Here is a 12,017-nt window from a genome sequence, read left to right as displayed (position 1 = left end):
TTGGCTTAAACACATGATTCGCCCTGTTATTTCATTGAAGAGGCACAGGAATGCATACAGGAATGCCCCTCCGAGTGTTTGTTGACACTCGTGACTGCCCCGCTCTCAGATGTTGACAAAGATGTTTTGTTGGGGTTCAGTCAGTTCGCTCGCTGGAGAAACTCTGGGAGCTGTGAAGCTGTCACACGGGATATCGCGACAGTTGAGGCTTGAATGGGATCTGGGGGCCCCGGCTGTTCAAGGCGGCCTCGTGACCTGGTTACTTGATTTGATACTCAAATCAATTTCTCCTGTATTTTGTCCCCTCTCCTTTTATTTGTCTTCCGATTACAAACCCCCTCCTCCTGTTGAATAAAGAACGATCACTGGATGTTTGTTGTTTTGTTTTTTTCTCCTCCCTTACACCCTTTCATCTCCATCTGGGCGACCATGAGATGTTCCACACGTGCACACGCACGCACACACACACACACACACACACACACACACACACACACACACACACACACACACACACACACACACACTTGTTGTGAGATGTGACAGCAGGGTCCATTCAAAAAGAAATTGGCTGCAATTAGTGCAATTATGCTGATTTTTACTTGTGTCTCATGCAGAACAGAGTTTTCGCTGTGCGCAGACACATCTCCCGGAAATTGCTGCAAAAACCCATCAATCAACAAAGGCCTTGAATGAAAGGCTCAACTGCAGATAATACCAGGCACATTCCATAATGACAGCGTTTAGTCAGCTGTGACCCGCAGTGTGTTGGGGGGTATGACATCCAGAGCTTCACTGATTGAGAGGAAATAGCATGGAGGGCAGAAGGCCTGATTGTCAGCGGCTGGCCTATCGTGACGTTATCTGTCACAGCAGGGCAGTGTTTAACACGAGGACCTGGAGAGGTCAGTAAACCCACGAGATCGAATTTACTCTAACCTGAAAAGTAACTTAATCATAAATGATAAATTATGGATCAAATTGGAAGAGGGTGGTGTGTTATGTCTGGAAGACACAAAGAATGATCCATTTATTTTCCGCACATGCAATGACTTTTAGGTCAATGGCTGCCTTCCATTGAATAAGGGAGGTGATGGTTATAGTTTAATTAACTTGTCTGTCAATATTGCCCAGAAATCTGTCAAAGCTTGCATTCAAAAGAAGGCGTGGGAGAGAGAAGCAGTAGCCAAAATGTAAAACATCCACTTGTTAACAGATTCACGATTCAGTCATTTACTGGTAATATAAATGCAGATAATTGAAATTTTTATGAAGTGAGTTGCCTTAAAAACATAGAAGAACTATTAAATTTAGTATGAATACGAAGGAAAGCAGTGAAACTCATTTATTTTTTGTACTGTGTTACCTAACATTGGGTCAAAGGGCAGTGGCGTCAATGAGAAAAAAAACCAATTACACACATTTTGGTGCAATTTTCATTCACAAATTAGAATCAAATGTATGGCTTTGAATTGTGGGAGAAAACCAGACTAAAGAAAATAAGTTCACAAGTCATCCATGCTTGAGAGAGAATGAGAGAATTTTCTAATATTGCAACTTCAACTGTAAATATAGATTTTACTGAGGTCAGTGCTAACAAGTAAGGATTTCATATTCACAGATAAAACCTTAATAAAATGTAACACATGCCCCGAAAATAAAAACAGAGCCAGAAATGTAATACACTTTGGTGAGTTAAAACTAAAGCCACCACATATACACAACGCAATGGATTGAAAATGCTCAAGTTACTGTAATTACAATATTTTGATGTACTATATATTTTACTCATACATCACATTTTTTATAATCACACACTATCTGAATTTGTATTCAAACGTTATGAGCTACGTATCTGCAGGCTAACAATTCTTTTTTGCACTGTTGTTGGTCTGAAAAATACAGCCTTTTGTAAATATATATTACACGGATACATTGAATTAGCTGCCTGCTTCTGACAAAGTAAGCAACACTTTTTTTTGTAGTTTTCCTTTACAATTTATTATACTTTTAAGTAAGAATCTTCTTTTTGATAACAGGTGCCTGCTTTTTTTTGTAGGTTGAGCACAATTTAAGCAATTTCCTGAATTCTTTCCACTTTTATTAGACCAATATGCACAAAGGTTACAGAAAACAATGCACAAGCATTAGTCGAAACAGACTGAACAAAATGAGAATTTAAAACATTCCAGATACTCATATTATCATATGTCGTTATACAAAAAGAGAGAATGGATACATATGAATAATAGAGAAACAAAGACAAAGTATGCGATGAGCTGAGCTCCAGGGTAACTGAGGGTAAATCAGGGTGCAGTTATCCGAGGGGTTTTCTTGGAGGAAGCCCTTGTCGTTGGCCCCCGGGTGGCTCTGTGGCCCCCGGTTTGACCCCCCCACGCCGGGTGTTTGGCGGACGCGCGGTCGGTGGATCCGAGCAGGGTGTCTTTAAGACCCAGCGGAGCTCGGCAGGGAAACCCCGCGGCTTTAGTTGTTTCTACTCTCCAGAGTGTCAGCTAGTTATTTGTGGGGAGGCGCTGTAGCCATTTCGCCACATGAAAGCCCAATGAGCTGAGCGGCCAACATCCGAGTCGCTGGTGGGGAAGAGAAATCAGCCTTGAGGAGCTCCGCGCGCACTCGCCGCACACACGCGGACTCGCGCGCAAAGACGCACGGCGCACCGACACGCACACTTCCTCCTCGTCCACCGTGGAAAAAGAAAAGGAAAGAGAGAGAGAGAGAGACAGAGAGAAGGAGAAGGGGAACAGAGAGGACACACAAAACTTCCAACTCTCCCATGTGGAAAGCGGAGGTTTAGAAGATAAGGTGTATTTTTCCTCTCCGGGGCTCCATTCGTGGCCCCCCTCCTCTCTCCCCGTCTTCTCTCTCCGTGCGTTTCTGCCTGGATCTTTTTTTTTTTTGGTTTCTATGAGAGTGTCGCTCGGCCAGAAGAGAAGTTTGGTTGTTTGCCTGGTCGGCTGACGAGGAGGAGGAGAAGAAGAGTCTCGCTCAAAAGTGGGGGGGGAAAGATGGTCCACAACGCCGCTTGGAGAAGAAGCTTCCTCTGCGTCCTGGCGCTCAGTCTCGGCTTTGCGTCCCCGCCGTGCTCCGCTCGGATTTACACCAACCACTGGGCAGTCAGGATAGCCGGCGGACCCGAGGTGGCCGAGCGGATAGCGGAAAAATATGGCTATAGGAACATGGGACAGGTAGGTCTCTGCTTGCTGCTGGAAAAAAAAAAAGTTCAGTCTTACTTATGGGTCGATCTATGCGTTTGTTATTTGTGACGTTTTCGTCAACGCGCAAGAGCTGCCAAGCACATGTGTGATTTATTATTAGGTTTTTTGTTTTTTTTTCCTTAAAAAAAAATAAAAAAATCTGACAGAACGGTTGAACTCCAGGGGACTTGAAGTCCTTTTCTCAACTCTTTGCCGTGGTAGCTCTGGGGCTCTCAGAGAATTGAACAAAGACAAGGAGATTGCAGCAGGATGGCACAACAGGTGCCTCCTCACTGCGTTTCCACGGATCAGTTTGCGGGCCGGAGACACACTGAGCTCACTATCAGCCTCACAGTTTGTTTATTGGAAGTGACATATCAACGCTTCACAATCGAACAGCTTCTGTAACAGCGTGCCATTCTGATCGCTCAGCTCATACCTTTGTTTTCATAATATGAGGGTCTGATCCATAAACATTCAGGGGCAAGATCCTGCCTCGCGTCTCTGCTGAGAAAATGTACATTTGCTGTTCAAAATGAGTTGAGAGGGGGGGGGGAGATGTGGATTTTTGTGTGGCTCTTTTCTACTCGTGTTCAACTTGATTGTTGCTCATTCAGTTGCAGACTGCTGCTGAAGTCCTTTTTTTTCTCTGTCTTGATTCTATAAACTTTATCACAATTCTCATTATATTTGAGACGAAGCAATTTTCTCCTGCTGACTTGAGTATTGCTGTGCAAAAGACGGCATGAGAAATATTGCTGTCATCTTTATGAAACACAAATTCTTACCTTTTATAGCTTACATTTTTTTTTTTTTTTTAGACCACCAAGTTGATACATGCCCCTAGAGTCCAAGGCCCTCCTCTGTTCATGAGATCTGACACTTGAGGCCAAACGCAAAGGCAGTTGTCTGGCTTGGGGTGAAATATCTCAAGACTGAACTGCACAAAGTGTGCGCACATCTCGATTTGTAAGATTTTCCTACTTTTCCTCATATTATGTCATTTGATTATTGAACAGAAGACTGCAGATGCAGAGGAGGAGGAGGAGGAGTTTATCTGCTCTCTTGGAAAAGTGTTTTGACAAAGTTTAAAGAGCAGTCATGTGCTCTTTGTGAACTAAAGCAACCCTCCACCCAAACATGGACCCCACACATCCTCTCATACAAGCAAAATACGTGGGTAGTTCAAGTCTACGCTTGCCAGCGTTAGACGTGAACACAGCATGGAGGAGAGGGGGGCATTCTGACAGGTTGTTGTGGGGTAGCCTAGTCAACAGCTATTGAACACCCCCTCTTCTCTCTCTCTCCACCTTATCCAGCCTGCCCACCCACTATACTCCCTAGAGAGCGGGCCTTAATGGCCTCGTTTATCCCTTCTCTTTGACGGGAACTAATGTGTGGACTCCCCCCCCCCCCCCCTTCCTTTCCATACCACCCCCCCATAGGAATTCCCCTGTGAAGTGTAGTGTCGCCCCCAACCCCCACCATTCGCCCTAATTTCCATCTCAATATGCAGCGTTCATTGGACTTTGACACCTCACAGACAACAGTTTTACTTCACTTCCTGGTTTTGGGGTCAGCTGAAAGCCGCTCCCATGGGAGAGATAACAGCACACTCTGGTTGCCTAATGTGAACTCTGACATCGCCGTCATAACCCCCCCCCCCCATCCCATATCAAGGGAAACCCTGGTGTTAAAATGCAGGGTGACCTCAAACTTTAGCCTGATGACTTGATACAGTCTCATGCTACGAGCGACCAAAGTGTTTCAGACTTAATTAAAGTCGCTTGGACGATTGAAGACGGCACAGTTTGTGATGAGTGATTATGGCATATGATTGCCCGATGAGAAAGGGCTTTAAGTTGTGCAAATCAGTTAAAGCGAAGAAAACAGGGGGATGGGCTGAGAAATGTGGCAGAGGGACAATATTAGTCTTCTTGATAGGGTTGGAGAGAGGAGAACAGACAAAGATAACCACACATTAGTCGATGGAAGAAGGAACGGGTGAAAGAAGGGACGATAGATGGACGGATGGATGAAAAGAGTTGGCATGGAGTGAGAGAGCACCTCGTTGGGGAATTCTGGGTAATCCTCTTAACCATGAAGCCCCCTTCCCAGACTAAGACACTGGCCCAAATTGAGTTTAATCAGATGACAAGGCCCCAGACGTGGATATCTGTTTGCATTGGTGTTTGTGAAGACATGGGAGAGAACTTTTATCAAGGCTTTCAGTTTATTGCGGGGCGTGGACAAAAATGACTTTTTGAAGTTGTTTTTTTTTTTTTTAGATTTAAATCCCACGAAGAGCCTTAAAACAAACACTTTATATGTAAGTTGCAATTGCACTGCTCCACAGTTTCATTTTGCGGACAGCAGAGTTAATATGTTTAGACACGCTGCAGATTTGAGGTACTATTCATACATGGGTTTTGAAAACTGTGTTCAAAGTTGATGGTACAAGTATAGTGAAATTGCACTACATTGTTGCACATGACAAAGAAAACCTTGTTAAGTTTACCTCCATCTGGCCTCATTTGTATGCAAATACAAATAAGTGAAATGAATTTTTTTATCAGTAGTGTCCTTCATGTCACTTCAACCAGGCAGCTGTAAAAAGGCTCCTGTGTTTGCACTGTGTAGAGGGAAGTTAGAAAACATGTCTTTTGCAATTCCACTCACTTTTCTGTGGACCCATGAGATTTTTCTTCTTTGCATAAGCAGAATTCTGCACAGCATGTGTGAACTCTCATCTTGTGTCATGCCAGTCTTTTTCCTGTTAACAGCGAACAAAGGACAGAAATGTTGTGCACAGTCTTTTTTTTTTTAGTAAAAACCATTGTTAAAACTAATTTCTGGTGATCCTTGGTAGATTTCTGCACGTTTCATGCCGTGTGAAGGTTTTGTGAGGCAAAATGTGATAAATCACTGAAGGGAAAGCTTTGATTTACAATTTTGTGTGGATTTGAGCATCAGGATGAAACCCCTGACCACATGACCCAAACTCACCATTAATAAGATAATGACTTTATAGTACAATTCAAAATAAAATGTCAATGAGATGATGGGCATTGTAGGGAATTTTTCTTCAAACAAATGCAACTAGAAAACCTTGTTGTTGCGGTAAGTTGGCCAATGTTTGTACCAACATGAGCTGAAAGCTGATCTAATGGGCTCTGGAGACGTTGAGCTCCTCCATGGGTTCAGTGACACTCCACAGGAGCCCTGGCAGCCATGACAGTTTGATCATCTAAGGGATTGTATGGTCTTTATCAATTATTAAAGCTAATCACCGGCCAACAGCTCACTGTCTGTCTTCGCCCTCCTCTCTCCGTCGCTCAAAGTCTCCGTCAGGATGTGCATGTCTGTACATTCGTCTGTCTCTTTGTGTTCTTGTGTTTCTTTGTTGATTTCTGTTGGACTTGCAGCTCTTGTGTCTTCATGTTTGGTCCACATCTATAACATCCATCCCTCTATTCTGTTTTAAAGTTCAGAGAAATGAATCCAACAGATTTCACTAGGCTTCTTGGAGACAACAACCACGTGTGTGTATTTTTCCAAGTATTGCTGACACTTTTTCCCAGAAAGGCGTCGATAAAATACACTCACAAAGTTTCTGGATTTGGGATATTAGGATTCTCATGCTTCACATAAGACAAGGCAGGCTTCTGATGAGCTCCAAATATATTCTGTCAACAAACATGCAGCTGAAGAGACAATAATACAGATCAATCTTTGGTAACAACAAGGACACGGAGTCCTGCAGCAGATGGTTTGGCTCTAACAGAGCCCTGATCTCAACATCTTGGAGGCAAGCAGGGATTACACCAAGAGATATGGACCCACAGAGGAGTTGAGACAAGTTCTTCAAAATGCGTAGAAAAACCTACACGTTGGCCTTCAAACACATCTGAGAGAATATCATGTTCAAAGAAGAAGAAATAAGGCAATAACAGCATAATGAAACATTCGATTAAGTTTTCATGTAATTTTTTTTTCCTCCCTGCAGATCGGAGATCTTAAAGACCACTATCACTTCTTCCATAGTCGGACTATCAAGAGGTCAACTTTATCCAGTCGTGGGCGGCATAGTTTCATCTCCATGGAGCCCAAGGTAAGCTTTTCAACGGTGGATAGTCATGATTTTCGACATTAACTTCATGGTGTGTGGAAGGAATATAAAGGAGAATGGAGGTCATTGAAAGAAAGATGAGCCACTGTGGCAAAGCCAAATGGGAAAATGCTCAAATAAAAAAAAAAAAAAAAGAATTCCAATTTTAGGTTCTCGTTGATGTCAGGTACATTCATCTCAGGAGGTTAGAGGTTGATCAGTTGTTGTTCTTGCTGAAGGCAGAGCTGTGAGCGTGTGACTTGAGTTTCACATCTAAAGTGTTGTCTGTCGAAGAAAACTGCAAAGTGTCCTTGAAGATCATTTGAATCCTTTTGGATGTGAAGGGAAATCCAAGTTGAGTTAAAGTGGTGAAACTGGAATGACTGAAAAAAACAAACAAAAAAGAAACCTAAAAGAACTTTTTCATGGTATTATTGTAAACATTTCACAAAATATCTTCATGACTTTGGCAAATGACAAACTTTAGTGAGAAACACTTTCCCTCATTCTTCGTTGTGTGTTTCATTCTGTTGTTTAGTTTGTTAGTTTATAGGCAAAGCGAAAATATTCCTAACAATGTATCGAGGAGTGGCTGACTTGTTGGTATCGTTGCTGCCACTTTGGTTACATTTATGCGTGGAATATGCTTTTGCATACCAGCTCAGCTGACTGTGCTTCCCTGTTCTCGATGTCGCCCACAAGACCTGCACATGGATTGGCTTCTGCGGGGACACGATGTCCATGAGCACAGGAACTACCACACTGCAGGAAAATCACTTTGTTCCTGTCCTGTCACGTTGTACGAGCGGCCGTGTCCACAGACAGACGGATAATGATAAGCGAGGCCCATTTGACAGCTTTCCTCATCCATAGACTCAGCAATTTTACATTTTATAACATTTATAACTTCAACACCCTGTACAGTAACCAACTCAATTCATCGCCTATTTCTTTCATTCTTTTTTTTTTTTTTTTTTTTACAGCCGTCACTGTATGTATGTTATCCATAGATGGTTCAATAAATACAAATAATACAAATACAAAATGTCAGAAAATCAATATTCACCCTCCAAGTTGGCTTGTTTTTTGTCTGATTTTCATTTTCTGACCTTCTAAATTAAAGTTTGACCTTGGGTAAACTCTTGCTGTGCATCTCTTGCCACTTCACTGGGTAATCAAACCTTGGCTGCATTATGAATGAGTCCTGAGTCTCACAGTAGTGGCTTAGAAAAATACACTGTTTTATATTTGTTCATTAAATTTAAAAGTCGCACGTATGGTATTCAGATCCACCTTTCCCATTGTTGTTCCGTGCTGCGTGCTGACAGGGCTGAAGATGCAGCTTCAAATGGATTTCAAAGACAACAGAGGTTATGGAAATGAGTCATTCCCGACATGTAAAAACCTTACGTTACCTTTTACATATTTTTCTCATCGTTTGTATCCGACTCAAACGTGTCGAAGTCTGCCTGTTCGATGAAGCAGACCACTTTATCAAACAGGCTGAGACCTGATCCCTCTGAAAACAAGACAGACGCAAGGAGATTTAGGGTTTTCGTACGGCGGAGGAGGCCCCGCGTGCATATTCCATAGAGTGGATTCAAGCGCATAAGTTACTTTGAATCTGTGCATTCACATGACTGGAGGCTGACTGGTGAGGAATGATAATGATGCAGTGTGATTTATAAAAAGGAAGGATGATGTAAGGAGAGTGGAGAAAGAGGGAGTTTAGGAGAATGAAAAGATGGCACCTGTCACCTTTATTTTTCCACTTATCTTGTTGTCCTTTGGTTTATCGTTTCTTTTAGTGTCTTTTTTATTTGGTCCACCCGGCTTGTTTTGTTCGCCTGCCGTCCTTACCTGCCATTCCTTTTTTTTTTTGTTGTTCTAACCTCCATGGACTCGCTCAACTATCTGCTCTCTTCTCGGTTGCTTTCAGTGCAGTCGTCTCTCTCCTCTGTCTTTGCTGCTCATGCCCTCTTGGGCCTGACACTGCGCCATGGCGGAGGAAGGATTGCGTCCTGATGCCAGCTGGCTCACAGACTGAGAGATTTTGGAAGCGTAGATCAGAGAGGTTAAATTAGAGAAAAGAGAAAATGAGCTAGTTCAACATAAAAAAAGGGTGAAAAGAAGAGGGGGGAAGCAAGATTAGAGAAACCAAACAAGAGACGAGTGAAGTGGAGACGGGGAAGTGTCAGTGTGTTCCTGATGAGTTGCTATGCTTTCTGGGTAATCTGCAGACCTGCCTGTTGGTTTGGGATGAACATAACGGCCAGTTTGGCACGTCGTACTCTGGCATGCTACTAATGATGTTTTGCAATCAGGTTTTGTAATAAAGACAGCCGTGTGTGTTCTATGTATGAGTGAGTCAGAGGGGTGTAGCGATGCCATGAAAGGCGCACCCTGCCATCCACAGTACTCGCTGGCACGCATGTTACCATGGTGACACAGTACAGCACAGATTACCACTTTATGGTACCAGCCTAACTACACCGTCACTTCAATCTGGGGTTAAAGACTGCTTCTCTTTCCGGGCTGGTGAAAGTTCATCTGCACGGGGAGAGTGCGTGTCTTCTGGCCTCTCTCTAGTTCCTCTCAACTCTGTGTTTCCTTAAATGCGGCCGCTGCGGTTTCCTGGGTTGTGGAAATTTAGCATCTTTCACCGACATTGGAGAATACATTTGAGCAAAGGGGAACTGTCATTCAAAACAAACCGTCTCAGGCAGAGCTGTGATTTTTACATTCCCTCACATAGTTGACACTGTTGGTTCGGTTGCATTTAATTTAGTTTGTGTACTTTTGATAGGGAGCAAACAAGTTCCTGATGTTAAAACCTTCATGTACGACGAGCTGTGCTGCAGGACTGTTCCAGGAGGTCACATTGTTTTACGTTTAGATATTACTTCAGTGTCCATTGTCAATTTAGTTTCCAGTACATTAAAGATAGTGCATAGTTTTAGTAGTGGTGTGTTGTAATCAATCAGATTAGTTTTAAAGCCTTTTCAGCCACTAAACATTCCATTGTAGACATATGGGTGTCCCTCCAACTTTAATGCATCAGTCTATCAAACCACCAATGCCTCCACTTGGACAAAATGGCAGCGTTCGCTAAATCTGTGAAAGTGTCATTTTTATTCAACTGGCATCAAAGCTCTTTTCCTCGTCGGCAAATATTTTTTTCACTTGTTTGATCTTTTAGTGTTGTCCTAACACCTCCATTATGTCTATCTCTTATTTGTATTTTTATATGTCATCCCATTCGAGAGCTTCAGTCTCGTAGGTGTAATCCAGAATATTCTGTGAGGTTATAACTACCCATCTCTTTATTCATCTTCTTTTTATTAAGGGTCATGGGAAGTAGATTGTCCTGCTCCATGAACAAACGGACATGAAAAAAGTGATTAGATTCTATACGCCAACAATGTCATCAGATCAATCCCATAAAGCTTTGTTCTGGGGCAATTTGTGACTTGTGCGCATGACCCCACATCCAGATTTACCTCAAAGTCCAGGGGTATTGAAGATTCATTTCTTAAATTGATTAATCAAGCTTGTTTGGACACTAGAGTAACATTCTACTTGTTAAGCATCTGATCAGGAAAAGACAGTTATACATTTGAGACCAGTGTTGGCTTCTCATTCAACCCCCTGTGCTTTGCCACCACCATTTTTCTTAAAACAGCCTCTTGTTTGTGCCCATATAAAGATGGCTTGTGACACAATTCTCATCAGGTCAAATTGTTTTTAGGACTGATTTTAGTAATATTTACTTCATGTCTCTAAAACTCAAACAAATCAAAGAATTACCTCTCAACTGTACATGAAAAAAAGCTCAAGTAATACATTTGTGATTGAAGTTATACAATGTCTAACACAAATTGAATATATAACACTGTATATAATCAATGGTACTTTTAAATTAAATGGCCAAAGTTGTTTTTCCAGAGTTTTTCAATAAAAACTGAAAAATATTCAGAAGTAAAATTGTGTTCTAGTTCAAGTTAAATAAAACAGTCATAGTCTAGACTTCTCCAGCAACAACGTTTTGTTATCAAGTGTTGCATGAAGTCCTATAGCTGCTGTGATATTCACAGTGAAGTTTGCATCTCACTCCATGTAAGTTAGACAGGGACATCTATTGTAATAACATCGATGGACATTTTTTTTCAAATGTGAAATTCCACTCGGATTTGTTCCATCTTGTAAAATAAAGTATTTAATTATTGGCTTGTTGCAGTGGGATTTCTTTAATGAAACTTCTGCATTTAATTGGAATTAATGTGTCAATATAATACTATATTGTAATACACTATTTTGGCATTAGTGTATGCATTAGTGTACTAATATATATATATATATATATATATATATATATATATATTGTATATTGGTACCCCAGTGTGCAACTCTTACATTTTATGAGCAATATTTACTACCTGTTGAGGGGAGACTGTTAGAGTTTGTTTTTAAATATTAAAAATGGGAACTACATCACATCTCTGCTCTTTGGATAATAAATAATACAAGCACTCCACCCCGAAAGCAAAAAGTAATTAGACCATTTGCTGCAGAGTCATCCCCTCATTTTCTTGTTTACAAGGTACAGACTGAAGATCGAGTTGGTTTCACAGTATTTGCTGTTGAAATCTGGTGAGGTCAACAGTCAACGTCAGTCCGTAGACCTCCGTCACTAC

At 41.8% G+C, this 12,017-nt stretch overlaps 1 protein-coding gene across 2 annotated transcripts in view; it reads left to right on the top strand.

The window, feature by feature from the left end:
* The first annotated feature begins 2,751 nt into the window (after positions 1 to 2,751).
* The window catches only part of pcsk5b (proprotein convertase subtilisin/kexin type 5b), a 57,952-nt gene continuing 48,686 nt past the window's right edge, over positions 2,752 to 12,017 (top strand). For both annotated transcript variants that reach the window (XM_080499585.1, XM_080499584.1), the window contains exons 1-2: positions 2,752 to 3,206; positions 7,222 to 7,326. In XM_080499585.1, coding sequence (XP_080355711.1) covers positions 3,027 to 3,206; positions 7,222 to 7,326 — 285 coding nt within the window. In that variant the 5' untranslated portion in view covers positions 2,752 to 3,026. The remainder of the gene's footprint in view (positions 3,207 to 7,221; positions 7,327 to 12,017) is intronic.

This window comes from Blennius ocellaris (assembly GCF_963422515.1).
Source record: "Blennius ocellaris genome assembly, chromosome: 7".
Lineage (NCBI taxonomy): Eukaryota > Metazoa > Chordata > Actinopteri > Blenniiformes > Blenniidae > Blennius > Blennius ocellaris.
Note: the sequence above shows the minus strand (reverse complement) of the source record. Positions and strands in the feature narration are given on the sequence as shown.